The sequence below is a fragment of the Mirounga angustirostris genome, unplaced genomic scaffold (genome assembly GCF_029215605.1).
Source record: "Mirounga angustirostris isolate CCGP_5_RB_7025 unplaced genomic scaffold, mMirAng1.0.hap1 SCAF_5, whole genome shotgun sequence".
NCBI lineage: Eukaryota > Metazoa > Chordata > Mammalia > Carnivora > Phocidae > Mirounga > Mirounga angustirostris.
Genome location: NW_026991713.1, coordinates 180,198,220 through 180,225,873, shown reverse-complemented (window position 1 = coordinate 180,225,873; position 27,654 = coordinate 180,198,220). Strand labels below are relative to the sequence as shown.

The following is a 27,654-nucleotide window of genomic DNA, read 5'->3' as shown; positions in this document are numbered from 1 at the left end:
CCAGAAGCCCCACACTCAATTCTGGGGAGTTGAAAGCACTTTAGAGATCAAGGGAATAATGAGAGACATAGATGAGACAGCTCACAGAATCCGCTAGCACGATTTTTTTTTTTAAGATTTTATTTATTTATTTAACTGACAGAGAACTAGAGAAAGAACACAAGCAGGGGGAGTGGGAGAGGGAGAAGCAGGCTTCCCCCCGAGCAGGGAGCCCGACACGGGGCTCGATCCCAGGACCCTGGGATCATGACCTGAGCTGAAGGCAGCCGCTTAACCGACTGAGCCACCCAGGCGCCGCTAGCACGATCTTTTAAAGATCCATCAGCAACAATGTCAAGCCCAGATGGCTTGGTCCTGAGTTCCCTCATCATCAATATAGCTTTTATCCTGGTTCCTCTGAATTATTTGTGCAGAAAATTGGTTTTGCCTAGCTGGAAAGACCTGTTCATATGCACATTTCTTTTTAGACAACCCCTCTATTGTCACAGATTTTTTTCCTATTTTTGAGTAATTCCTGGGAATAACACAGAAGAGGCATTAGAAATGACTGTCACCTGGATGCAAGTCCCAGTTTTTCCTCCAGTGCACTCTCCTACAATGAGGTGAGAGTGGAAACTGCTATATTTTTAGATGAAATTTCTTTGGGAAATAGTTTCTATTTTATCAGCAATTCTCCGGCTATTTTTGGGGGGGGGAGCTCTGGCTAATATTGTAAACCAATATTCATAAAGCTACCTAAGAGCTTCGGGATAAATGGATTATAATGGAGAAAAGCTGTTCTCCAGTGCACATTAGAAGCAGGCCTTGGCAAATAAGGGCACAGAGAAGATGCTAACAAACCAGAGGGATGGCTCCCAGGGCCAAGAGAGAGCAACTGAAAACAAGACAGGCGTGAACACATATCTGCAGCGGGACAGCAACAGGGCCTCCCAGGAGAACTGGGCTGTGCTAGCTGATCCCCACACATCTAGGAGCAGTCGGCCTGTCCTGTCCGTCCCCGACAACATGAAGATCTTGGTGCCCTGCCTGGCCCTCTGCCTCTCCAGCTCCCCTCAGATGGCTGTTTTTATATTGCAAAGCTGATAAGATGTCTCTTTTGTTCCATAACCATAATTAAGTCTCTCTAGGTCTCGGGTGTCTGTGTGGTAGTGTGTTTAGGGCCCAGTATAGCAGTCCCCCCCGCCCCTCTGCAGGCCCAGAAGCATGAGCCTGAGCCAGTGGGAAGGAAACATTGCCAGCGCTAAGGCCAAATACTTTTTCCATATGAGCCATTTTTTCTTTAAAATAATGCCACAATTAAATTTCTTTACAGCAATAACTTTATCTCTCAAAATTATAATTGTTTTTCTTTTTTGGTACAAGAGATTAAATAAGGTCAACATATCACAGTCTCCTTCTCAGCAGTCTCTAGGAGGCTGGTTCTTTCCGGTGACCCCATCCCTTCCCTCACCATCCAGAATCTCCAGGACCCCGGCCTGTGGCTACTGCCATCCCTGAGCCATCCCTTCCTTCCCACAGCCCTGCTCTTCTGGTCTGGGACCTGCTCTGTTCCACATCTGCATTCACAAGGGAGCTGAGAGGTTGCTGCGGCAGGAGCTGAGAAGTGCCAACCGGGCTTACCGCTTGCACCCCAGTGGTCTGGTCTTTCTGGAGACATCTAGGGAAACACTGGTTCATGGGCACTCCTGAGGGGGCAGAAGGCTGGTCCTAGGGGCACGCCACTAGTCCCTGCCCATGACCCAGTGTGGGTGGCGAGGGTTACTTCTGCAAATGCCGAGACCAGGCTGGGCTGTTCACACCCCCAGAGTAGAGATGAAGGACTTCCAGGGTTTTGTGGGGCAGGAGTATTTGCCCAGGCTGCTTCTGAATGGAGCCTCCCACCCCCCAGAATACACAGGGATTGTGTTTGTGACATGGGTGCAACTCACAATGCCCAGGGTAATCCCAAAGATGTAAAGAGCGGGGGAGATAGTCAGGGTAAGTCTGTGCAGCTAGTGACAGTCCCTACAGGCCACTAGCCACAGGCAGCCTCCTCTTGGGACTAGCCCAGGAGACTGCACAGCTGTGCACAGTGGGGCCTCCTGATCGCTTGTGGCTTTTCCTTGGAGTAAGGAGGCAGCCTGTATGGCCCCGTTGGAGTCCTATCAGCAGCTGCAGGAGCTTTCCCCACCAACTCTCCACCATCCACACAGGCAGCCATGCTTTCAGGCTGTAATTACGGAAAAAATAAACATTTTGGGAGACGTTGCAGGATGGGACACTTGCTGCTCTCTTCTGAAGCTGTAAACGTGATGGATGACCCATTGTTGGATGATTATGAAAGATGAACCAGCTTAAATTTCAACAGAACCTAAAATATCATCAATGAGCACAGTCAGCTTAATGGTTCATAAACCAGCTGCTTAATTGTTGTGACACAGAAGGTCGAGAAAGATTGCCTGGCGTTTTTCCAAAAGAGGTTAGCCGAGAACATGGATTTCCTCAGTAGCCTTCCGGTTCTTTTTCCTTCGTGTCCTGCAGCCAGTGCTCTGGAGAGTTCCGGACCTGCCTTCTATGCAGGACATGTTTTTCTTGGGCAGCAGCATGGCTGTGCATTTGGGAGCCAAGTGCCGGTGACCAGGCTGGCCAGGGCTCAGCTCACATGGAGCTCAGGGCCCTGCGGGCAAGTGACACAGGCCATCAGAGGGCACGGAAGTTACCAGTGCCTGTGAGTGTACAGCACCTCCTGGGCACAGACTCTACCAGGATCCAAAGGCTGGTTGCATAGAGCAGTGATTAAGAGAATGGACTTGGGACAGGACAGATATGCCATGCACCTGCTGCACGACCTTAGGCAGGGGTAATCACACCCACTTCAGGGGGCCATCAAGAGGTGCAACATAATGAGATGCCTCATGTGAGGAGTGTGCCTAACCCCAGCCCGTGGGCAGGTGGCAGCAACGCATGTCCCTCTTGCAGGTTCCTCTGGCTACTGCTGCCCCCTGGTTCTGTTTCTGTTCAAACCTCAGCATGACAAGCAGCACAAAAGGAAGGCCTGTGAAGGGAGGGCAGGGTCTGCAGGGCAGAAAACCCTGGTCCAGGAGATCTTACCTGGTGAGCACAGCCCAGGGCTTACCTGATTCCAGCAGGTGAGCAGCCAGGTGTGGAACCATGTTGCTCCACTGATTTTTCTAAACGGACAAAATCAGAAAGGTGGGACTTCACATTTACTAGGTGGGGGAGGGGTGCTTGTGATTGAAGGATGGACAAAGTCAGGGTACATTGAGTCAGAACCAAAAACAGGTACTGTGGATTTCCTGGAACATGGGAGAGATGCGTCCTGAATATCAAAGCAGTGCGGTCAGAGTGATCAGCAGTTCTCCTTGGACAGCAGCCTGGGGACTAAGGGCCACCACAAAAACTGGGACATGAAGGAGGATGCTGATACAGGTTCTGAGCAATGTTATACTGTAGGGGAGACGGCCCTGTAATAATCGCAGAGGTGGCCACTGGTGTTTATTATTCCCTATGATTTGGTTCAGCTACATAAACAGAAAGCCAAAATAACACTGGTTAAAATAAGTCCGAAATGCATTCTCTTTCTGGTGAAGGAAGCCTGGAGGTTGGCATTCCCTGCTTGCATGAAATTTGCAGTGGGGCTACCAGCGAGCAGGAATTCTTCCATCCCACTGTGTGTGGCTTCTGTTCTCCCTCCACAGTGGCTGCCGGAGCTCCAGCCTTCACGTCTGGTCACGCCCTGTCTTCAAGGGGGTCTCCAGAAGCTCTCAGACACCATTCCTGCTTATACACCATCATCCCCAACCTAGTTACCCACCTGCACTGACTGCAAGGGAGTCTGGAAAATGCATCAGCAATTCAGGTGGGAGAACTGTCACTAAGAAGAAAGGAAGGATCGATATTGGTTGTGATGTTGTAACATAATAAAAAATATATGGTTTGGGGCGCCTGGGTGGCTCAGTTGGTTGAGCGACTGCCTTCAGCTCGGGTCATGATCCTGGAGTCCCGGGATCGAGTCCCGCGTAGGGCTCCCTGCTCGGCGGGGAGTCTGCTTCTCCCTCTGACCCTCCCCTCCTCATGCTCTCTCTCTCTCATTCTCTCTCTCTCTCAAATAAATAAAATCTTTAAAAATATATATATATGGTTTGGTCTTCATGTCCAGCTCCTAGCCAGAGCTCCTAAAAACTTCGTACTTTCCTAAGTGATGGTGCCAGGAGCATCTTTTGTTCTGGTATTTGGACTTTGACCCCAGTTCCCAGCACAGAGCTCCTTTGAATTTCCTGGGTTATCGGAACATTTTTTTTTATTCCAATGAGGTGGCTTTTGGTGGGTCCTGAATAGTCACCAGAAAGACCAAACCTTAATCAGAAGCTTGGGACTTTCAGCCCCATGCCCTATTCTCCAGAGAGGGAAATGGAGTGAATAATTGATCATGCCTGCATGCTGAGCCTCCATAAAAACCCCAATAGTATAGTGTTTGGAGCACTTCCAGGTTGGTGAACACATCCACCTGTAGGGAGAAGGGTTAGGGTTACCCCTTCTGAGCCCAGCCACCAACCTGGTCTATGACTTTTAAAAAATGTGTTTAGGGCCACCTGGGTGGCTCAGTCAGTTAAGCGTCCGACTCTTGGCTTCGGCTCAGGTCATGATCTCAGGGTCGTGAGATCAAACCCCACGTGAGGCTCTGCACTGGGCATGGAGTCTGCTTTTAAGATGCTCTCCCTCTCCCTCTGCCCCTCCTCTCTCTCTCAAAAAAAAATTAAAATTAAAAAAATTTAAAATGTATTTAAACTGAGGACTCTGAAATCCTTTATCAAATTGTGCTTTCGGCATGGGAGTCCGACAGAAGGCACTTCCCACCATCTTGCTCCTTCTGCTAACGTGCAGTTGGGCTGTGTTACTCAGCTGTTGGCAAACAATTAAACCTAAATTATTTGTTGCCCTTTTATTCAGGAAGAGCCTATGAAATATGAATTCTAACGGCAAAGTTTTGATCATCAAAGCTGTTCACTTTCAGCAAATTTTCAGGTCTCAACAGACCTCCTTCATTATGGGATGGCCTGCTTCTGACACCCATTCTCATCTCAACTGGGCCCATCGGAGGCCCCTCACAGAAATGCACACGATGTACATGATGAAACGCAGACTTGAGGGGATCAAAGGGAAGAGGAAAGGAATATCTGCAGAATAATGTTTTTCTCCTGGGTCCCCACTCAGTTGCCAGAGCAGGACTCCCACCTGCCTGTGGGGGCTGAGATCTGTCACAGCCCGAGGACAGTGCCGGGGTGGCCCTCGGCCTCAGAACTGTCACCTGGGCTTCCCACACAGGAGCACCTGAGTGCAGTCCCAGAGGGGCTGGAGGGGTGCCAACATGGCCCACACAGAGCTGCCTCGGAGCTGGTGGGGAGGCTGATGGGGCAGCGAGCTCCTTCGTCAGTGTAGATCTGATGAGAATGCCTTCCTAGAGATTATACACGTGGGGGCCAGAATGGCCAATGTCACATAGTAGATTTTATCCTTGCTGAGATGGGACGTTTGTGGAAGATCTACACTCCTTGGCCCTGCCTGCCCCCTCCATCGAACAAGCCCATTCAGTGAACCCCAATGTGTTCGAGCTTGAGAGCCACAGCATCTGAGTAGTGACAAAGGTCGCTGGAGGTCGGGGAGGCTGCACCTGTTCTAACTGGGTGACTCAGGCAGTAACAAAGATCAAAGCCAAACCAAACCAGACAAAATACAGGTTACAACATAATCATTCTATTAGCTTGGGTCATTGAAAAACCTCCTAGATCTCCAAACCATGACCCTGGGCCCTCCCTGTGCATCCGCCTCACTCAGGAAGCCCCTCGCAGAGGGCGGCAAGGCAGCCCCGGGCTTGTGTCACCCTTGGAGCTGGTGACCTCTGTCCCCAGACGTGTGTTCACATCAGCCTGGGAGATGGTCTCAGCCTGGACCAGGCGTGTGCCCAGAGAGACCAGGGGCTCTGATGGGCCAGGCTCAGCCAGGAGCTGCCCCCACGAGGTGCCCCCAGGCCCCACCAGGTGGCAGGGACAGAAGAAACAGTGTCCCGGCAGAGCTCACCCCGGGCTGCAAAGGCCACAGCTGTTCTCAGCACCGCATGTTCTCCACACAGGAGAATGGGAGGGATTGCCGCTCCCTCGGAGCCCTCGGGCCCCGTGACGGGCCTGGCCACATTCACAGGTCTGCAGGGCACTGGCACTCCCAGGACTCATGGGTCTGAATGGGAGGTGCTGGAGCAAAGACTCCCACACCCCATTCTGTTCTACTGGCTCCTCGGCGGGCGTCTAGTCCCTGCTGGATTTGGGGGTGGGCGTCGGGGTGTGGAGGCAGAGACCTCCCACGAGGGGATGTGTTGCTCTTTCTCCTGAAGCCTGCTGGAGAGGTTGCACTGGCAGCCGCTGGAGAAGGATTCGTTGAGCAATCTTGTATTCTGCAAAGTAAAAATAAAAAGCCCAGGTCCCTGTTTACAGGAAGGTAAAGAAATCATAGTTATCAAGGGCAGCAAAGTAGTCATTTAGTTCGATACGAGGTGTATACTTAAAGTGTCTGAATGTTTCCTGCCGGAAGCATTTTCAAAGGCATTTCTCCCCGCTGCTGCTTCTGTTGGCCAGCCACCCAAGGAGCTAACACCCACCTTGGAGGAGGGTCCGGAGGGACGGTCCACAGGATGCGGGAGTAGGAGAGCTTCGAACCACCCCTACGGGAGCGAGGAGGCATGGCCTCCGTTGGCAGCAGTGCCTGCTGGGGGCCATCCCCGTGGGCCAGCTCGGGCCCCCCCAGCACTGGGTTTCATCAGCAGGCACCTCAACCCTCTGGGAGGCAGATTCCCGGGGCTCAGGGAGTGAATCTGTCACGGGCCCAATGTTCTCACTGCACTGCCACCCTCGTGGGCACCTTCCCACGAGGCCTGAGCCGTTTGCAAGGACCCTTGCTGTGTGCTCTGAACAGACACTGTTGCCAATGGGGACTGGGGTTTCTTGGACGACATGCGCCCCTCATTTACAATGCCTTCGATTCATGGGATCCTGGGAGCCAGGGCTCCAAGGCAAAGCTGGGTGAACCACCAGCTCCTCAGCGAACTGAGCAATCAGCTCTTAGCCTAATTGAACCTAACTGGGTTCCGACAGCAGGTTTTCTTAGAGGAAGCTGTGCTCCCTCTGCCTCCCCGCCATTAGAGATGATGATGTTCTCCCAGCTGTAAGGTTAATTTGTGGAGGACTCTAGGCTCTGGAGCCTGAGCACACATAGACAGCAGTTGTCTGGAGGTTCATCCTACGGCTGGACAACCTTGTGCCCCAGACAGAGCCCCCCCTCTAAGGGACTAGAGATATTGCTTCTGGCCATTTGCCACATGCCTCTTAGGACCCCCCGCCCCCATCTGCCCTCCACCTCTGACCCGCCCTCTCACAGGACATGGGCTGAAGGCAGGAGACGTGGGGAGTTTGCTCACTCAGTGCTGGCCTGCCCATCAGCAGCACCCCAAGCAGGGGCTCCCACCCCCCAGAGTCAGGGACATGGGCTGCAGGCAGGAGACATGGCGAGTTTGCTGTCCACCAGCAGCAACCCCACGGGGCAGCGCTTCACTCCCAACTGCACTGCAAACACCAGTAGGGTTGGACACTTCCCTGGTCCCGGCAGTCGGACCATGTGGACCAGATCCATGGGGTCTCTGTGACTGGCCGCCCTTGCACCAGGCCTGTGGGGCAGGTGGACGCGTCCTGGCCTGGAGCCCAGAGCCAGGGTGGGCAGAAGGAACGAGTCGTAGAGTGCCTCCCCATGGCCTTGGTTGTCACACACCTCCCCCGGTCCTGCGGTCCGCAACTCTGCAGGAGCACCCCTCAGCGTGGCCACGAGTGAAGCCCACAGGCCCCGCACGAGCCCTGAGCGGCTGACAAGACCAGCAGACGTCGCAGAGACCTGGCCTGTGCTGGGGGGCAGGCTGAGGCTCACAGGGTGAGTGGTTGAGGAGGTGGGGACGGGGGGTGTGCTGGCCTCTAATTTGGCATGCACTGGAGAATTCCTCTCTACAGGCTGTGGAGGCAATAATGCCACATTGAGCAGCTTCTGCGAAAGAGCACGGAACACTTCCTCACAGGTCTGCGGGTTAGCATGAGTTCGGGGGTGCGGGCGTGTGCTTGGGTCTGGGTCTGCTCTATGTGTCTCTCATTCTTCTGGGTCGATGGTGGCAGCAGAAGCTCAAGAAGAGAAACCCAACCCCTCAAGCACGTTGCAGGGCTGCTGACATCACACCCACCAAACTCCCACTGAAAGACAGGTCCTGCCGTGGAGGCCAAGGGCAGGAGTGGTGCCCTGGCCTGGGCAGCTGTGAGCCTCGCCTCCGTGCCTGTTGCAGTCGTGTCCACGGAGCAGCTGGGGTGTTGGTGAACACACCCTGCATGAGACCCTGCGTTCCCAGATCTCTGCCTCCAAGGTTGAGTTCAGACTCCCTGAGGCAATGCAGAGCCCCTTGAGCCCCCACTAGCTCCAGGGTCCTGCACAACGTATTCTACCAACCCCAGCATCAGCCCCAGCTCGGTACTTCTACACATTTGTGCTGACAGATACCACGTCTCCTTCCATCTCCACCTGGAAATGTTCTACTAACCCTTCAGGCTGGGTTAAATCAGCAAAGTGTGTTTGGGGAGGGCCTCATCCTGAGCTCCAGCCCTCCTGGCAGACACGCTGGGAGGAAGGTCCCGTGGGAGGGTGCTGAGTTCCAGTCCCTGGGCGGGGGAGGGGGAAGTTCTAACAGAAAGGCATGGAGTAGGTGGTCTGGGGACTCCTACCCTGAGGCTTCACACCTGCCCGACTCTGTGTAGGAGGGAGGGTGGGGAAAGTGGGTTTCAGTGGTCAAGGGATCTTCCCATTGGGCACCTGCCCAGGGGTCAGAGGCTGTTCTGCTCCTGGGCAGGAATCAGAGCCCAGGTGAAGGAGACCACACTCAGGAGTTTGGATCCCATCCCAGCCACTCACCAGACTCTGCCAGCCCTGAGGACAGAGAGTTCCCCCTCTCAGGGACCAGGTCAGGTAGAGAAACAATATCTACATCCACTGATGCTGAGGAGGGAAAACAGAATCGGCATTTATGAGCACTTACTGTATGCTTGATTCTATCCTGGGTAACAACACAGTCCAGGCCCTGACGCATACCCGCCGTATGACCCTGGAAAAGCCATCTTAGTTTCCCCAAGCCTCTGTCTGCTCATTCTTAGAATGGGCAGAATAGTCCTTCCTGGCTGGGTGATTGGGAGCATGACATGAGACAGTCCCTCTCTGGATCCAGCTTGGCAAGCCCAGCCCACAGAAGCAACGCTGCAACATTTAGAGCCCACCGCATCCCCAAGAGTCCTCAAGAATCTCTCTGGAATTATGCCTCCTGACCAAACAGGAAGTTAAACAACCATAGACTGAGAGAGCCTGCCCCCACTCAGGCACTGAGGTCAAGGTGAGGCAGCTGCCAAGACGGCTCTTCTGGGGGCATCTACATTTGGTGCCCATATGTGCTGGGCCTTGCCGCCCTGCCTTGGAGAGACTAGGCTCTGCTCCTTCCCAGAGTCCAAGGCAAGTCTCCAGAGTCTGGTTGCTGCCAACGTGTGGGTGGGAGCTCCTGGTCCTGTGTCGTGGCCTGGCCAGGCCACACATTGTCCGTTATCGGCCTGTCTTGCCAGAGAAAGTGCTCAAGGCCCGACCAGCCAGCCCTCCCACAGCAGGGTCCACTTGGAGCGACTGCCCATGTCGTCAGACAGGTGTGCCCAATGTGAAGGCATGGCTGGCACCCGGCGAGGTTGGGGTCTCTAATGGGTCCCTTAGATCCTGCAGAGGTGTAGGGGCATCCCTGGCACCACCAGAAGGGGTTGAGGAGAGGCCTGGGGGGGTTCGGAGCCCCCACCCTTGGCAACCCCCTAGTAACTCCGTTGTGATGTTTTATCTGCTTTTATTTAAAAATCCATTAAAAACAGTATATAAGATCACTGAATCTAAAACACTTTAACAATCCAGAGGATTATTTCAAAGGGAAAATAGACTTGAGTAGCCCCCTGCCTTAGGGGGAGACCCTGCCTGTGAAGTCTTTAAATGGAGCCTTGTTGAAAGCAAGAACCCTTAAGTCAGTCCAGCCTTCTCCTGATGCCCAAGAGAATAGGTGTGCCTGTCCCCTCGCTGCTCCGGCCGCCCCTTCCCCCAGAGCACCCAGGCTGTGTGGGGGGAACCTGTGTATTAGGCAGTCATCAGATGCCTCCTGTCGAGGGCTGCAATTTCCTCATTGTGTGGGCTCCAGCCTGGCTTTTAATAGCACCCACACCATTACCAGGAGGAGGAAATGGGCCACTTACTCTGTGCGGATAAGAATTCCATTAATGTTCTAAGAATTCCATTAACGTTCACTCTGACCTTTGCTAATTCCAGCATCATTAGCAGAGCATACGTTTCAAAATCTCCTTAATGCCAAAAAGCAGTAATGGGGGTCTGCTATGCTTGTTCAATGAGCCATAAAATGAACCAGTGGGTGATGTGTTTCTTGCCATCAAGCCCCTGGTTAAGTAATGGCCAGGCCGATGGAATGAGGCTATGCATCTTGTCACCAGACAACAGCTCAAGGCACTGGCTTTCCTAATCACAATTGATTAAGAGGTAAAAATACTTATATGCACACATCTTATTTTCCATTATCTTAAAATTTTTTTCTCAGTAATTAGTTTCTCCATCATCATTTTGAGAGAATGTTAACATCATTGATCTTTGTTTCTTGAATTATGATAAATCCTCATGAGAGGATCCCCCAGAGGCTGGGCCTTCCTCCCCAGGACTGGCTCCCACCTCTTTCCCCAAGGCCCCAACGCCCACTGTCAGCTTCCCTGCTCAGACCTGGCTGTGCTGCCCTCCTGCCAGTCAGGGTCCCGCACCCCAGGCCCCCGTCTCTGTGTTCACAAAACCCGTATCTTCTTGTTAAGGAGGAATGTGAGAAAAACACACACCCTGAAGTCTGTTACTCTACCTTTTTTTTTTTTTTTTTTTACATTTGCTCACATCAAATAGCATGTTTAGTATGTGGAGACATTTTAAGTGGTTTCTGTCTTAGTGCACATATAATACTACTTTAACATATAATCGGCACTATTTTCTCAAGATCTAAGTCATTTTGAAAACTATTATTGTAAACAATTGCATCATATTCCAATAATCCCCTAAGTCAAATTCACCTTCCATCCCTCGAACGCTGAAATACTCTTTTTCCCCTGATATATATCCTTCAACAGGTAATGCCACATATATCTTTAAGAAGGGAAGTTTGCCTTTTTGTTGCTACTGTTATGTGTTTGTTTGCTTGTTTCTTCAGTTGAGTCATTTCTTTGTGGGGTCAGTGGTTATGAAGAGCTTTATGGGTCCAGCTTTTCAAAAAGGTGGTGCCAATCTGCAGGGCGGGATCCCTCAGGACGGAGCCAAGTGACAGGCCCTAGAACAGGCTCTGGGCTCGGATGGATCCCCTCCCCTTTGCTCTCACGCCTGTGTTTTATGAACTCCTCCCAGGCACAAGTGCAGCCCCTCCCCTTTGCATGGCCAGGACCCAGGGACTTGCTTCCAACGATGGCTGGCTCTTCCTCGAAATTAGGTGGTAAAGGCTGTACCTCCTGTGCCTTTCTCTCTCCCCCCTTCACCCTCGGTTTGCTCCCTCTGGCGAAGCCCCCATCCTGTGGTGAGCTGCTGATAGAGACCCACGCCCAGGGAACTGAGGGCAGCATCTCCAGGGCCCTGGGGCTCCCACGGAGGCACTGAACTTTCAGCATGAGGCATAACCTCCTCCAGAGGCCAAGCTGTGGCCAGGCCGGGGTTGGGGCTGGTCTGTCTTCCCGGACCAGAGGCCTGCAGGGGGAATCCTGACGGGGCACCCCCCTCCCGCTCCAAGACCCCCGTCAGGAGCCACATTCGGATGGTACCTTGATCCCAGACAGAGGCAGTATTGGAGACACTTCCTCTGGGCTACTCAGCCCTGGCTTCATTCTGTAAGCAGAGCCTGAGCGCTCCCCACCTCCCCTGTCAGGCTGGTGTGAGGGGATAAGTGAGTCCCACAGAGCCAGCACACAGTAGGAGCTCAATACATGTCAGCCACCAGCCTCCCCAGCCCATGCATTTATCCCCTGTCCTTCCTGGCCGGGCGATTGGGAGCATGACATGAGATACATGTCAGCATGCCCCTCTTCCCCATCAGACTGGGGACACCTATCCACTCTCCTGGCACCTTGCGGGCACTCAGAGATGCCTGTCCAGTTAACAAAGGGGTGTGTGGACCAGAGGGTCAATCAAAGGCCTCCATGTAAGGGCAAGGCCACCGTCCGCCCCAGAGGACTGTTTCTAAGGGTCAGGGCTGGGAGGCCACAGTGTAGCCAAAGGCGCGGGGAGCGGGCGGGTCTGGGGACCACCAGAGGTTTTGCCTACTGTCTGCTCACAGCGTCTCCTCTGTTCTCCTTCCAAGGGCCTGAAGCCAGATGATGCACTGGAGCTGGAGAGGGGAAGAGAAGTGGGGTGTGGACGCTGGGGTGTGCCAGGGCAGCCTCCCTGGGCTTAGCCGCCTTGGACCCGCCGCCCTAAGGCTCCAAGAGGCGAGGCTGGGTTGCTGCGCCTGGGGCTTACTCACCTCAACGTAGCTGCTCCAGGAAAGGCGCCAATGCCCACCCTTCTGGGTAGGGCTGGGGCCTCTCGATCCTTGCAGAGAAGCCCCATCCCCAGGCCTGTGCACAGACACACACACACCAACACACGTGTGCCCTCGAATATACATGCATGCACGCCTGCATACACACGTGTGTACATGCACATAGGTGTGTGCACACGTGCACAGAAGAGTGCATTCTTCATCCCTTGGCATCTCCCAAAAGGGCTCGTCCTAATTTCCTGCGACAGGAAGGTGACGGGCGTGCAGCCTCCGAGGTCTCAGGGCTGCCTGGGAGACGCCCTTCTGTGCAGTTGGGGACCTGCGGGGGACTGCCTATTCTCACCGCTCCCCTGCCCATCAGACCCCCAGAACCTGGGCTCACTCCCTGACTGACTTTGGGCACCTGCCTGCTGGCCTCAGTTTACCCACTTGTGCTGTGAGCAGATGGACCACAGCATCACTGGGGTCATTTCAGCTCTGGCGGTGGAGGACTCACCCCCATGCTACCCAAATCCTGGCCAGTTTTTCCTGCATCCCTGTGGTTTTCTGACAAAGAGGGGCATGCTAGCACTTGAAATGTTCTCACCTCTTGCTATTTTTGCAAGAGGCCTGAACGCAATTGTTAAAAATAGAAATAATGAGGGAAGGCAGAAGCTTCTGACCTTGAGTCACGAGGCCAGGACAGGTTCCCAGTATCCTTCCCGGCTCATGATGATAGATGATGGTCGCGCTGCATGTGTCCTTAGCTAATTTATCCTTGGCCTAGAGAGAGAGAAAGTTTTCTGCCTGCTTTTTCGTGGGGGTGGGGGGAGAACTGGAAAGGTGCTTTAGGCCCAGTAGCTTTGCCTGCTCTGTTTTAGGTGCCTGGTAGTGCTGGGAGGAGCTTGTCCCAGGTGCTCTGAGTCATCATGCCACCTGTGCTGGCCAGAAGCCAGCGAGGCCCCACCAGACATCTGGCTGTGTGCCAGGAATGACCCCCCCCCATATTCTTGTTCCCTTGAGCCGACCTGCCCCCCTGCAAAGGGACTGTGGAGGCTAGAGATCCTCGAACACCCTTGCGAGGCTGTGTGTCATCGAAACAAGAGCCAGCCTCCCGGATGTCCCACACAAAGGCTGTGTAGGGCAGGGCCCAGGAGGTGGCGGGACCCCAGGATCTGGCTACTGCAGGCCTGGCATGTCTTGTAGGTAAGGGAGAGTTTGCATCTGGAAGGGCCCTTGGCATCTCCTACCCAGGAGGATTCAGAACACCAGCTTCTTTCCACTCTCGCCTTGCACACATGGCTGCCCCTTGCCCCAATCTGTCACCCCTCCCAGACAAGAGGAGCCCCCACACCCCCCCCAGGAGCCATAGAGAGAGGCAGGGGGTCTTCAGAGAAGCTGGCATCCACCACCCACAGCACCTGGAACTGAGCTGAGATGCTGTCCCCATCCAGGACATAAGTCTACACAGATTTAGAGCTCCTTTTTTAAAATCCAGGACACTGCTCAAAGCTCACAGTTGTACCTCTGCCTTAAGGTGCTGAGACAGGGAGACATTCAGTGAGAAACAAACCAAAGGACTTTCTTGCAAACTGTGGTGTGGAGAAGGGCATGTGGATGTGGGTCCACATAGGAGGGCAGGTGGGGAACCCTGGCCAGAGTGAGTGCATGCGTGTATTTTGGAGATGAGGTGGGCATGGTTCACTTTTTGCCTTTTACAAACCTGGATCAATCCCAGGAGCTAGGGGATGATGGCTGATTGTGCCTGTCTGCTGTGACCAAGAGGACACTTTGGCATGGGTGTTCCCCGCCATCCTGCCTCCCTGGGTTTGTGTTTCAAGAGTCACAGTGTGTTTGCTGCTGAAGTGGGGAGGGTGTGTGTGTGTGTGTGTGTGTGTGCACAAGTTTATACACACGCGTGTGCACACACATGTACACATAATGCACACGCGCCCAGGTACAGAGCACATATGCATGTGTGTATCTGAGGGTGCACACACATGTGCACCACACGTTTGCCTGTGTGTGAGCATGGCTGTATGCACCTATAGGTGTCACATGAGCGCAGATGCATGTGTCTGCACATGCAGAGGTGCGTGTCCATGTGTGCGTGTGGGCCTGCCCAGATACTCAGCTGCACTCTCTGCCCTGAGTCTCCCCACTGGGCTCCCCAGAGCTGACGGTTGGCTGGTAAGTCTTGCTGAGGCCCAGTCCTTGGCTGGCACTCCCTGCTGCTAGGATAGAGCGGCTCTCTTTTTTTTTAAAGATTTTTTTTTTATTTGACAGAGAGAGACACAGCGAGAGAGGGAACACAAGCAGGGGGAGGGCGGGAGGGAGAAGCAGGCTTCCCGCGGAGCAGGGAGCCCGATGCGGGGCTCGATCCCAGGACCCCGGGATCATGACCCGAGCCGAAGGCAGACGCTTAACCGACTGAGCCACCCAGGCGCCCCTAGAGCGGCTCTCTTAGTCCTTACTCCACAGGAATTGAACCTCCAATCTGGGATTCTCAGGGTTTCCTCTAACTTACTAACTTTGTCCCTGGTTCAGCAAGCAGGATTGGGTCCATGGTGCAGGCTTGACCCCGTGCCTGTGGGGGAGGTGCTGTTCCTCCCCCTCTGGTGTCTCCCTGGTGGCGGGGTGGGGAGATCCTAAAGGCCAGAGTCCAGTGGCCACCTCTCAGGAAGTCAGGAATGCATACCCCCAGGTCACACCTGAGCCTCTGCTGCCCCTGCAGTGCTGTTGCCTTCCCCAAGCCCCAAATCCGGCCAGAGCAATTCCAGATCCCTGGGCAGCCACACCTCACTAATCCTGGGGCTCCCCTAAGCCCATCTGCAGAGTGAGGTATTTTGGCAGGACAGGAGAACCCAACACTGGAGGAGAGCACCTGGACCCGCAGGGGTCAGCTCTGCTGTGGAGCCCTGTGGGCGTCCAGGATGCTTCCACCCTTTGGCTCCTGCATCTCCACTTCGCATTTTACCATCTGCATAGTCCAAATTGCCAAGGTCTCTGAGAACGTTAAAGTCTTTGCACCTGTATTCTCAAAGGAGGGGCCAGCCACACTGAAGAGTGAGTAGTGGGTGGGGGAGACAGACCATGAAAGAGGCTGCATTTTCCAGGGAGGGGTCAAAGGCAGTCTGGGCATCCCCGGGGCCCCCGAGGGCTGGGGATAGGGGCTTTCTAAAGGGTACCCCATGTCCCCCCAGCTTGTCCAAGACTCCTCCTTGGCTCCCAGGAGAAAATAAAGACTGCCCTGAGGGCACCAGCATGGACCATGGTCAGATCCCATCTGGGGGACAGCAGCCTGGAGCAGGCTCTGCTCAGAGGGATGGAAGAGATGTCACCTGGCCACGGGGTGGGGAGGGCAGTCTGGGAAGTTCAGGGTGGCATGCCAGTAGGGGTCCCTGGGGTGTTGACCCTGAGACCCACGTAACAAAAGTGCTCTAAAGGAAAGTGAGCTACCTCAACCCTTGGCCGTCCTCCAGCCTGGGTGCCAGGGACATGGGCTTGGCCCCCAAGTGAGACCCCTTCAAGAAGCTTCTGGACACCCCCCACACATCTGTCCCAATTCCCATTTCTACTGCAGTCCGTCTACCTCCCTGCTTCTAGATCATCTTCATCCTGCAGCTTGTCCTGCCTCGCTCGCCCTGGCTGAGGCTCCTGAGTCTTTTTCTCTATTCCTCAACCCAGCAGTATAGTGTGGGCCCTGGAAGCTGGCCCCTCTCAGGGGGCTGAGCTCTCCTTTAAGCCTTTGATTGAGGAGATGGAAGCTGAATTTTGGGGTATTCAAATCATTCCTCTTTGGACCAAATGCAGTGATTTCCCTGGACTGAGAAATCTTTTTAAATCCTGTTGCAGTGCCAGGAGGCTCAGGAGCAGATCTGAGCCACAGTTACGGGATCCCTGGGAGACAGGCACCCATCCAGCAGGGGCCCAGGGGAGAGACGGAGGAGAATGGGGTTTTTGGTCTTGGCCACTAGACACAGGTCTGAATTGGAGGAGCTTAACAAACACTGATTTTTGTCTTCTGGAAAAGAGAACAGGTTGGCCAGGGAGGTCCACGCAGATGGCCATGGGGCAGAGGATGGAGGAGAAAGGACAAAGGCTTCGGTGCGGGGCCCTCAGGGTGGGGGGCAACCAATCCCTGTGGAGACTGGCCTGAGCCAGGGCTGTGCCCAGATACAGGGGCACCAACAGTTGCTTTTGCTGCAGTGATGTGACCGGCAGGAAAACAGAGTGGGAAATGAACCTCAGTCAGTATGGTCCAGGGGCCCCTACTCAAGGCCAGACCTGCAGGCTGTGCCCGCGGCACCCCCTCAGGTGCCCACGGCCACAGGGCCTCGCCACGGCCCTATTACCATAAGCGATAATGCAGAGGTGTGATAAAAGCCATCTGTCATTCATAAACTGCGACGTCGCCTTTTTTGCAAAGCCATAAGCCATCCTGGGGCTCAGCCAAGAAATGGCCTATAAAATCCTGAGTAATGACCTCAAAGCATACTTTCCAATATAAACAATATTCTAGGCAGCTGTTTCTAGGATTTATCTGTGTGCAGTAATTTTATACCCAAAAAGATTACCAGGCTCAGTGTCTGATGCCCCTCTTCAGCAGCACCCCTTCCCCCCCATTAACAGCAGTAAAGCATCTAGAACGTGTTCCACAGTCCTGGGAGCACAGGATCCTGTCCCCTGGGTGACAAGTGGCTGCGTGTGCTCATGTGCCGTGCCCTTTGCCATCGGATGCATCGGCACGCAGGGGCCTGGGGGGAATGCTGGCTGTCTTTGGGATCTCCAAGTTACCAGGGAGGAGGAGCTCAGCCTTGTCCTGAAACTGTTTCTATGGTAACGCAAGAACAGCAGGTTTTGTCTGGGTTGGACTAGGGCAGGCATCCTCCCTGGCAAGGGCTGTAGGGGACCCTTCTGACCACATGCCCGGGGCAGAGCCTGAAGTGTGCAGAGGACAGGGAGCCTCAGGAGGAGGGGCCTGCCGGAACCTGCTCGGGGCCCACCTGGGGCTTGCACCCAACAAACAGAGGAGACTTGGAACTTTCATGATTTGGCTGAGGAGGTTGTTAGCACTGGCCATGGGGGTCAAAGCTCCTCTTCACACAACTGCTCCCCCAGGGAGAACTCGACATCCCCACACCGGGCAGGGTATCAGCTTGAGACTTGTGCTCCAGACCTGGAAAATCGAGGGCTCTGTATAAGTTTTGCTGTAATTTAGTTTCTCACTTGAATCTTGCCTTTGCCTCCAAATATCAGAACTTAGTTTTCTAATATCTGCAATTTCATCTCTAATCGGCAAACCCGTAGATTACATTATGCATAAAATAATGTTTGATGAATGCCTTTTAATTTCACAAAATGCCTCTTTCTAAAATTATTCCCCTTGACCCAGGAAAAGACAGAATGATGTCACTGGCAACTTGGAGATAAGAATGTTTTGCAAGTTCTATCAATTTTGGCTTTCTACATTCAGGTTAGGAAACACAGATGGACATCGGAGTGATGTCCTCAATTGTTGAGAGGAAGGAGACAATCTAACTGATAACACGTTCAATTGCTCTGTCCCCGTCCTCCCCCAGACCCTCCCCTTAGCAGGGGCAATGGCCGCAGAAGAATCGGTGGTCCCAAAGCAGCGCCCCAAGTGCCTTGCAGTCGGGATCTGGAGGCATCTGCCTTGTAATGTCTGTGCTGCCTGCCGAGGACCAGAGCTGGGCCAATCCAGCAACAGCATCCAGCCAGCCTGGGACCCACGAAAGCTGCACAAGAGCTTCTGGGAGAGCCCCTACCTGTCTGCACACTCTGCCCAGGTGCCAGTCAACTTCTTCATCTGCCTGTTCACAAGGCCCCTCATGGGAGCCTCCTAAGCTCTCCGGGCAGTAGAGATCTCACACCCCCAGATTCCTAGGACTCTGTGTCTACCCGTCTGCTTTCCGTGAGGCCCGAGCCTCTGTGGAACCGAGAACCCTGCGTGGGCTTCCTTGTGGCTCCCACATGGGTGCACTCAGCTGAAAGTCTTCATCCAGAACAGAGAGCCGGAGGCAGCCACTCGTGTTTCCTGAGAATTTTCTGTGCTACGAACCCTGGCCACTTAGAGCGCTGGCTCCCCACTTGGACACGTGGATTCTACCGTCCAGCACCCTTCCCGCAGCCCTGGGAGGAGGAAGGGTACTCCCGTCCATGGTCGCTCAGGGCAGAAGCTAGGCTCAGAAATCCAAGCAATGTTGCGCGCCTCCTGAGGGCGACGCGACCGCAGCTGGATACAGAGCTGGCTAATCTGACCCAGAGCCCTGCCCCTACTGACCCACCAGGGCAAAGAAGAGTGGTTCCAAGTATATGACTGACCCACATGGGAACGGGGAACTCTGAGCACCAGCGATGTGTGCCCGGCGCCAGGCGCTTCCAAGACAGCTGCCAATTGAATCCTTGCCACAAACATCCCTTTTGCAGCAGGGAAACCGAGGCCCCAGAAATGCATCCACATGCTCACCATCACTTTGCCAGCGAGGGATGGACCAAGCTGGACCCAGGTCTGCAGGGCTTCCTGCTCTACCCCCTGGCACCAGCTGTGCCCACAGTCCCCCTCCAACCACCCTGTCCTGGGGCTCAGTCCCCAGCCCCAGTGCATATGCAGCTGTGGGAGGGCAGTGTGGGACTCTGCAGGCCTCCGCTTCCTTATAAAGAGTAGTCACAGTACCTGTACTTTGTAAGGGTGATTCGCTATGTGGCCACTATTGGTGGCCATCGGCTGGCCCCACCGGCAGCTCCTCTATCCTTCCAGGGGTCCCATCTGGGGTCCCATCTGGACTGGTGATATGGCCCCCATGGGGGTCTGTCCCCTTATTTTCAAAGGCCAGTGTCTGCAGGGTAAGGACTCCCTCTTACCCCTAAGGCCAGATGTGGTGACCTCTAGGAGCAGGGTTCACTTTGGCCACAGCAGACGTCAGCCTGGTCCCGGCCCCATTGACCTACCAGGGTTTTCCCAACAGAATCATCCCAGATCCTCAAACACGTCTTCCTTCCTTCCCTTCTTCAGGGGCTGACAATGTGGACTCTGGGATTCTCCACAGGACCATGTGTTACCCGCTAGCATCCTACTGGTCACTAAGCGTGTTTCCCATGACCAAAGGGTGACACACCATGAGAATCTCCTGGGACTAGAACGTGTGCCCTTCCAAGGAGCTGGGGGAAAAGCCCTGGGCCGCCGCCTGCATGTGAACTTGGGTCCTCGCTGGGAGGCGCAGTCTCAGACTGGTCCTTTGATGCTGGTTTGCCTTGTGGTTAGGAATTACAGCTGCTTTTTGCTTCAATGACACCAAGTGAGTCTGCTGAGGGCAGTTTGGTTAACTGTCAGCGAGAACATTTTTATACTTGTAACCTGTAATACTCCAACAACTGGTTTTTAAGAACTACATATTGAGTATCTGAACTATGAGCCACTCTGCCCCTGCAGCGAAGACTGGTGTGTGCGCCCTGCCTCCTGCCCCATGAATCTCTACATTCCCTCTGTTTTCCATCAAAGAAAGTGTGATTATTTTATAAATTCTAGGGCATCGTTTTATCATATACGATTATGACTGCAAACTCACTTTCCTCCACAATTCAGTAGACACAAGGTATTGTCATGGCCTCTCAAGAATGCCTTGCTGGGTTGAGTTGCTTCCTTCTGTAGACGGTGGTGGGAAGCTCGGGTCTGGCCCTGCCTGGCTCAGAGCAGGGATGTGGACACACAGTGAAACTTTTCATCATGCTCCTTCCTAGGTGGATGAAAATAAAGTGATGTGACTAAACCTATGGCATGGAAATGGAAATTCAGACCTCATATAAATGATGTCAGGTGGCAACAGGCAGAACAAGGAAGCAGGGTGAGGGGTGGCAAGTAAGGGCATGAAGATCTAAAAGAAATGAGGGAGCAAGCCCACAGACATCTGGGCAAAGAATCCTTCAACAGCACATGCAAAGGCCCTGGGGTATATACCTGCTTGTCTAGGAAGTAGAAGAGAGAGCAGTATAAGACAAGTCAGAGAGTGGGGTAGAGGCAGGTCCTGGATGGCCTTGCAGGTGCTTTGGATGGAGAGTAACTGAAGGACTTTGGGCGAAAACTGACCTGTTCTATTTGTCTTAATAAGATCGCTCTGATGTCCTGTGCAGCATGCAGTGGGGGCGGGGAGGGCAGGGCAAGGACGAAAGCCAGGAAAACCAGGGAAGAGGATGTCCCAACAGTCCAGGCAATGGACGCCGGTTTCAATCAGCAGTGGAGATGGTAAGGACATGTTTTGAAAACTGCATTAACAGGATTTATGTCCGGGATGATCCCAAGATTTCTCGGCCCAGGCAAATATCTGACCAGTAGGAGTGTTGGGGTGGCGGGGGACGGCTGGGGGCTGAGGGCAGATTTTGGTCTTGGGCATGCTGGGTTTGAGATTTTCACCGGTAATCCAAGCGGAAAAAGCCAGTTGGGCATTCGTTCTGCAGACATGGGGTGGGAGTGCACCGATGACATTTAGTGGGACTGGAGGAGACACCAGGGGTGCATGGAGACAGGGGTCCCGGGACTGAGCTCGTGTCTCCAGGTGCAGGAGCCAGGCAATTGGACTGCCCAATGAGGGTGGCAGAGAAGGAGCAGTGGTGGTAGGAGGGGACTGGGATCTGCTCGTGGTTGGGATATTAGGGCTGGAGCAGGGGAGATGGGGGAAAAAGGAGCCTGGAAGTCCCAAGCCCATGAGGACATGGCCACATGTATGTTTCAGAAGCACTTCTTCATTGAACGGAGTGTTTATAACAAACCTCTGGTGAGTGGGATGGAGCAGCAAGTTCCACAGGCACCCCAGTCAAAGAGACGCAATTTTCCTACTCTTTGTGGTTTGCCGGGCATTTTAACACTGCTAAGTGCTGAATTTTACAAAGTGGATTTTCAGCACCTATCGAATGATCAGAGGATTTTCTCCTTCATCTGTGAAGTGAACAGAGTGGAGTGCTCGCTGCTTAGAGGTGGGATGGCCTTGTCTGGGGGACACCAGCGTCAGGATTGTCTGAAATGGCCAGTGACTCTCCACCCTTTTCTTCCACTTTGGAGCGATTTCTGTAACATGCCAGGTGTCTGTTCCTCAAGTGTCTGATAAAGGTCAGGCAACACGGGCCTGACTTCTGTGTTTAGGGATAAATATTTGATCATTTTTCAACTTCTCCTACGATGATTGGTCTAGCCCCATTTTCTAGACCTTTGTTTGAACTTTTCTTTAAAAACACCTCTTTGGTTTGCATCATCAAGCTGATATCGTGGCACCATCTCATCAGGGACTTTCAAGCCTGTCCCCCTCCCAGCCCTGCGCCTCACTCCAGAGCCCTCATCTGCATGCCCTTCTGTCCCTCACTCTGGCCTCACCGCTCACTGGCTCTCCCACTGGCCTTTTCCATCTTCTTAGCCACCTCCAGCACTGCTTACTTTCTAATGCATTTGCTTTTGGTTTGTTCTGCGTTAATTCGTCCCTTCTTTATTTGGGATTTTTAAAATTGCTCTTCTTTTAGTTTCTTGGACTGAAAACTCAGTTCACGTACATGTGGTCATTATTGTGTTCTAGTGAGTGGGGTCATCACCCCAACTGCCCTCTGAGCGCCCCTTTGGTGGCCTCCTGAACATTTTAATGGGTGCTGTTCTCATTTGCTTTCATTTTTAAATAGTGTGTAATTTCCCTTCTGGTTTCCTTGATGACCTCCAAATTATATATACGAGTTTTTATTTGTGGTATTAATTTCCAGGTAGAAATATTTTTAAAGCTTAGCTCTTGTTTTTATTAAACTGCGTTGTGTTCAATGAACAGCCTGCAGATCACGTATGCATGTGTTTCTGCACGAATGTGTATATGCACACAGAGTGAATGGACTGCAGATCACGTATGCATGTGTTTCTGCACGAATGTGTATATGCACACACAGTGAACAGACTGCAGATTGGCCGCCTTTGCAATTTCTTAACATTTCCCTTATGGTCAAAAGATGGTCAGTTTTGTGGCTCTTTGTGAATGATAGAATATAAATCATGTATTTGAGCAATCCAAAATGTCCAAAATAAAGTCAAGTTTTTTATTGTTTTATTTGTTCATTTTTGGCTTTTTGACCTGTTGCTTTAAATGAGAACAAAGAAGCTCTATTTTCCAATGACCCCTCAGGCTATGGCCTTGGGGCTGAGGAATGAATGAGCCAGAGGCTCCACCTTGTCCACTGAATGCTTCCCCACTCCCCCTGTTCCAAGTCACCCCAGGAGTCCCTCAAAGCCAGCACAGAGGACAGTGGTCTCAACTCACCTTCTTCTGGGGGGCCATCTCTCCTGGGTAAGGTCTGCTGGCCAGGCCCGTTACCCCATCACCCCTGTCCGCCAAGTCCAGTTCCACTTTCTCTGGTGCCAGCAGACAGGGGTTAAAAGTGCACACCCCATGATGCCTGGACACAGGTGCCGGGTGAAGACCATGACCTGCTCCTCCTCCCTGCTGTCTGTCTGCCCCCAGCTCCCAGAATAGCCTGTGGTCAAGGCTGGCCTGTGGTAAACCGCCACAGAAGTCTCCCTGCTGGGTCCTGGATGAGTAATCCTTAGGAAAACATCGAAGGGTCTGAAAGATGTAGGTGCCAGGACTTAGTGGGTGGGTGCCTCTGGGCCTCCCTCCTGGGCCCTTCTGGAATGTTCTCCAGCCATTTGGCCAGGAAAACCAGTCATCTTCCGCTGATAGGCCTACAGCTCCCAGGACAGTCTTCCTCCAGCAGCTCTGCCTCCTCAGCCGGTTATGCAAACCCCAAGTGTCTTCCCCACCCTCGTCCTTGTGGTGCGGGTTCCACGTCACAGATGACCGCTGTCCTGGCTCCTCCATCCCCCACTCAAGAGTCACCATTATGCCTCTCCTACACTTCCGCTCTTCCTGGGCCTCACCTCCGGTCACCTAAAGGAGCCCTGTATTAATGGTGGCTTCTCAGCCAGGCCAGCTGGTGGCTTCGCACACCCAGGGGAGGTTTAGGGTGAGAGGCTCGCCTCCGCTGTGCTTTAACCAGAACTGAGGAGTGACTGGCAGACTTCTCTGCTGCCCTAAGCACTTTAGAGCAAGTGGCGCCTCCCCATGCTGCCTGTCCCCAGGGACCCAGCCACAAAGAACCCAAAGACCTTACATCTACATCCGGTACCCAGGCTGCTTGCTCCATCTCTGCCTGGAAAATACCTCCCTCCACCATCCACCGGGGAATGCCGTCCCCACCACTGCAGCCCACTGTTTTTTTTTTGTGATTTCCATGGATGAATGGATTGAACCGAATCAAATTACTCCTCAGAGCAAAGTATAAAGGGCAGAAAAATCTAGCCAAGGGTTTTCATGCTCCGTCCCTGTAGCACGTGTTCTTTTCAAAGGCCATTTCCTGTGTGTACCTAAACCTGCTAAGGCCTGACCCTGAGTTGGATGGTGGCTTGTGGTCTGCTCTGAGCACCTGCTCTGCACCAGGGCAGAGCTGTGAACGAGGCATGGTAGGAGGCTCCTACATAGTGGGGCATATGCATTTTAGGGGAGTCAAGCCATAAACAAGAACAGAAGATGTTACCTTCAGATAGTGGCGGGTGTTGCTAGGAAAATAGAGTAGTCAGACATTGAGGAAAGGGGGTGAGGATACTTCGAAACCATCTGGTCAGCGAGACAATGACTCTTCAAGGTGATAGTTGAGGTGAACCAAGACCTAGGCAAGAGAGCCATCCAGTGGTGAACAGGAGTCCAACTAACACCTCAGATCCCCAAAGAATCCATCAGGGGAGGGACATGAATAAGTGCCCTGTGAGCCCCAGTGAAGCCCCCTACATGATGTCTACAATTCATGGGGTCAGGTCACCCCACGGCCACCCTGAGGACATGGACCAGGGGAGGGCTGAGGGGGCCAGAGACTGCAGAACCCCAAGGCCAAGGGAGACATTGTGGGGCTCATGGTTCTGCTCCCCCAGTGGAAGGGGGAGGGGCTTGCTCACCAACCTCCATCTCAGCTTGGATATCATCTCCTTGACCTCTCCGGGTAACCTTGCCCAAAGTTACCTCTTCTGCACACAAATGGTGCAGTGTGGGAGGGAGGGGAGCTCCATCTCCAGGTCAGACCCACCTTCACACCCTGCCCCCTCCAACCTCCAGCTCCAACTCCAGAAGGGCTGAGTGACCATTTCACTTACTTCCAATGACTTCAGAGACACTTACTTCACTGACCAGCTGGGCTGGGACTCCTCTCCTTCACCAAGCATCTAGTGGGTGCCTATTGCATGTTCGGGCCTGGGCCAGACATGGAGATTCAATGATGAGTCTCAGGGATGAAGTACCCTGAATTCAGGTAAGAGGAAATTGAAGTCCAGAGAGGGCAGTGAGATGCCCAGGCAGCACAGCAAGTGGACATGAAAGCAGGGGCTCCCTCCTTGGCCCCCCACCAGAGACTGCTTCCCCTCTCAGTAGTGCCAGGGGCTGAAAACAATTTGCAGGGCCTGGAGGGCATGGGGCAGACAGCCTGTTTGCTTGGCAATGGATATGTTTGGACTGCCTTCCCCAGCCAGGTTCACTTAACCCTTCTCACCAGGACTTTAGACTGACGTCCACATTAATATTCCCTTTTGGGGTGTGGGGGCCCAGAAGTTGTGTGGGCCCAAAAGACGGAAGAGGCCACGTAGAAGTGCCACGCCCCTGGGTCTGGATGGCTGATTTTCCGCATGTGGAGAAGCAAATGACACACACACACACACACACACACACACACAAGCCAGGGAGGTGCGGCCTCCGCAAACACCAGGTACCTCTCAGTGCCAAGCGTATCCTAGCACTGGGGCGCCCGCGCCACCAGAGTTAAGGCGCAGGCGTGTCCCCTTGGGGTGGGGTGGGGCCCCAGCCGGGTGCAGAGCTGCTCTGGCATCCCCTCCGGATTTGCTATTTGGGCGAAATACCGAGCTCCTCTCGTCTCTCCGCCGGCGGCGCCCGGTCGCCCCTTCCTCCCCTCGCCGGCAGCGGGGCGCGCGGGGGGCGTCCCCGAGGCGGGGGGCGGGGGCACAAGGTCGCCGCCCGGCGGGGAGCTCATCCGGCGGCGCAGACGCCCAGCGGCTCCGGGGAGGGATTTGGCCTGGGCTCTGGCCCTCGGCTCATCTGGGGAGGAGCCTGGAGGCTGCCGCTGGCGGCGGCCGGCCCCGGGCAATCGGAGGTCCTACGTACCGCGGCCTGGCCGAAGAGCCCCCCTAGACATCGCCCGCGCGCGCTCCCCGTGCTGCAGGAGCCCGCTCGCCGCGCCCGAGCCCTCCGGCCTTCGTCTCTCGGGTCTCTCCGTCTTCTCTCGGCCACCGAGGGAAGAAGGCGCCCTCTCCTTAGCGGGCCCGGAGCTGCAGAAGCAACGCGGGGCGCGGCCGAGGGGAGGAGAAAGGAGAGGGAGCGGAGTCGGCTCGGGCCTGGCGGTGACTCGCGGGGCTGCGCCTCCGCCAATCTGCGGGCGCTGACGCGGGGGGCGGCTCCGCGGCTCTCCGATATCTGCCGGCCCGGGCGCGGGGCGCCGAGAGGCTCGGCCGCGCGGGCGCTGCGCTCCGGGGACGGCCGCTGCACCTGCCCGGGGACCTCCCCGGCCGCTCCGTGCGCCCCCAACCCCGAACCCGCCCCCTCCTTGTCCCCGCGGCCCTGCGCCCTGCTCCCCCTCCAGGTCCCCGCCTCCGGACCGCGGCGTGAGAGAGACGAGCCTTGCCCGAAGGAGCCGCCCCTTCTCCGCCTGGCCAGCCCGGCGCCTGGCGCGGCCCACGGAGCCGCGGAGGGGACTGCGCCGCGCCATCTCCACCGCCACCCCCAGGCCGCCGCGCCCTGGCCTAGATGGGCCGCAGCGTCGGGCCCCTGCGCGCCGGATGAGCGCAGAGACCACAAGCCGGCCGCTGAGTGCGCGGGGCCTCACCCGGCTGCGCACCCAGCTCCGCGGACGAGGGCCGCTAGGCCCGGCCGCCGAGGGCGCGGCCACTCCGGAGAGGCGAGAGGGAACGGCCCCGAGATGGCCCGGCGAGCGGGCTCTTTGGCGGTGGGCGCCCTACACGTGGTGCGGGCCGGGGAACAGCCCTGGAGCTGGTAGCTGTCCGACGCCAGATGGACCTTGACCTGTGCCTGGGCACTGCGTTCGTGCCAAGCCAAGACTAGCCGGGGCACGGGCGGAGCGCGCTCTAGGAGGTCGCCCGGAGCCCAGGCCGCGCTCGCCGGCGCGGCCATGAAGATGATCCTGGTGCGCAGGTTCCGCGTGCTCATCCTGATGGTGTTCCTGGTGGCCTGCGCGCTGCACATCGTGCTGGACTTGCTGCCCAAACTGGAGCGGCGCGCCGTGCGGCCCTCGGGGGAACCCGGTTGCTCGTGCGCGCAACCCGCGGTCGAGGCGGCGGCGCCTGGCTGGGCCAAGGCGCGGGGCCGCCCCGGGGAGCCCCCGGCCGCCTCGTCCGCGGCTGGCGACGCAGGCTGGCCCAACAAACACACGCTGCGTATCCTGCAGGACTTTAGCTCCGACCCTGCCTCCAACCTCACATCCCACTCTCTGGAGAAACTGCTGGCCGCAGCCGAACCGGCCGAAGGCGCCTTGCAGGGGCAGGAGCCCGGCAGTCCCCGGCGCCGCGATCCCGCGCACCGGCCACTGCTCCGAGATCCTGGGCCCCGTCGGTCGGCGCCGCCCCCTGGCCCGAGCGGGGACAGCTCTCTCCTGGCTAGGCTGTTTGAACACCCACTCTACCAGGTGTCGGTTCCGCCGCTGACGGAGGACGACGTCCTCTTCAATGTGAACAGCGACATCAGGTTCAACCCCAAGGCGGCAGCTGAGAATCCTGACTGGTGAGTGAGGCGAGAGGCAGCTCAGGGTGGGTGCTGCCAGGCCCCGACCCTCAAGCAGCCATCAAACTGTGCTCCCCTTCCCAGGAAATGCCCTTGCACACCCCAGGCATTGTTTAAAGAGGCCCAGGGGCTCGGGAACCCCCAGGGGGCATGGGCCCCCCATGGCAGAGTTCC

General features: G+C 55.0%; 1 protein-coding gene and 1 long non-coding RNA gene across 6 annotated transcripts in view; one reads left to right on the top strand and one right to left on the bottom strand.

The window, feature by feature from the left end:
* LOC123844951 (uncharacterized) lies at nucleotides 1-25,990 on the bottom strand. 5 transcript variants are annotated; one of them, XR_010412064.1, is made up of 5 exons: nucleotides 25,443-25,620; nucleotides 24,859-24,978; nucleotides 24,224-24,355; nucleotides 20,236-20,403; nucleotides 1-6,448 (listed from the first exon to the last, which is right to left on the bottom strand). It is a non-coding gene; the product is annotated as an uncharacterized LOC123844951 (long non-coding RNA). The 5 variants fall into 5 exon arrangements; XR_006790884.3 differs by lacking the exon at nucleotides 1-6,448 and adding an exon at nucleotides 13,987-17,825; XR_010412063.1 differs by lacking the exons at nucleotides 1-6,448; nucleotides 20,236-20,403; nucleotides 25,443-25,620 and adding exons at nucleotides 22,709-23,577; nucleotides 25,852-25,990.
* FAM20C (FAM20C golgi associated secretory pathway kinase) overlaps nucleotides 25,818-27,654 on the top strand; it is a 48,017-nt gene continuing 46,180 nt past the window's right edge. The window contains exon 1 of the mRNA XM_045875965.3: nucleotides 25,818-27,480. Within this exon, the coding sequence (XP_045731921.1) occupies nucleotides 26,873-27,480 (608 nt within the window). The 5' untranslated portion in view covers nucleotides 25,818-26,872. The remainder of the gene's footprint in view (nucleotides 27,481-27,654) is intronic.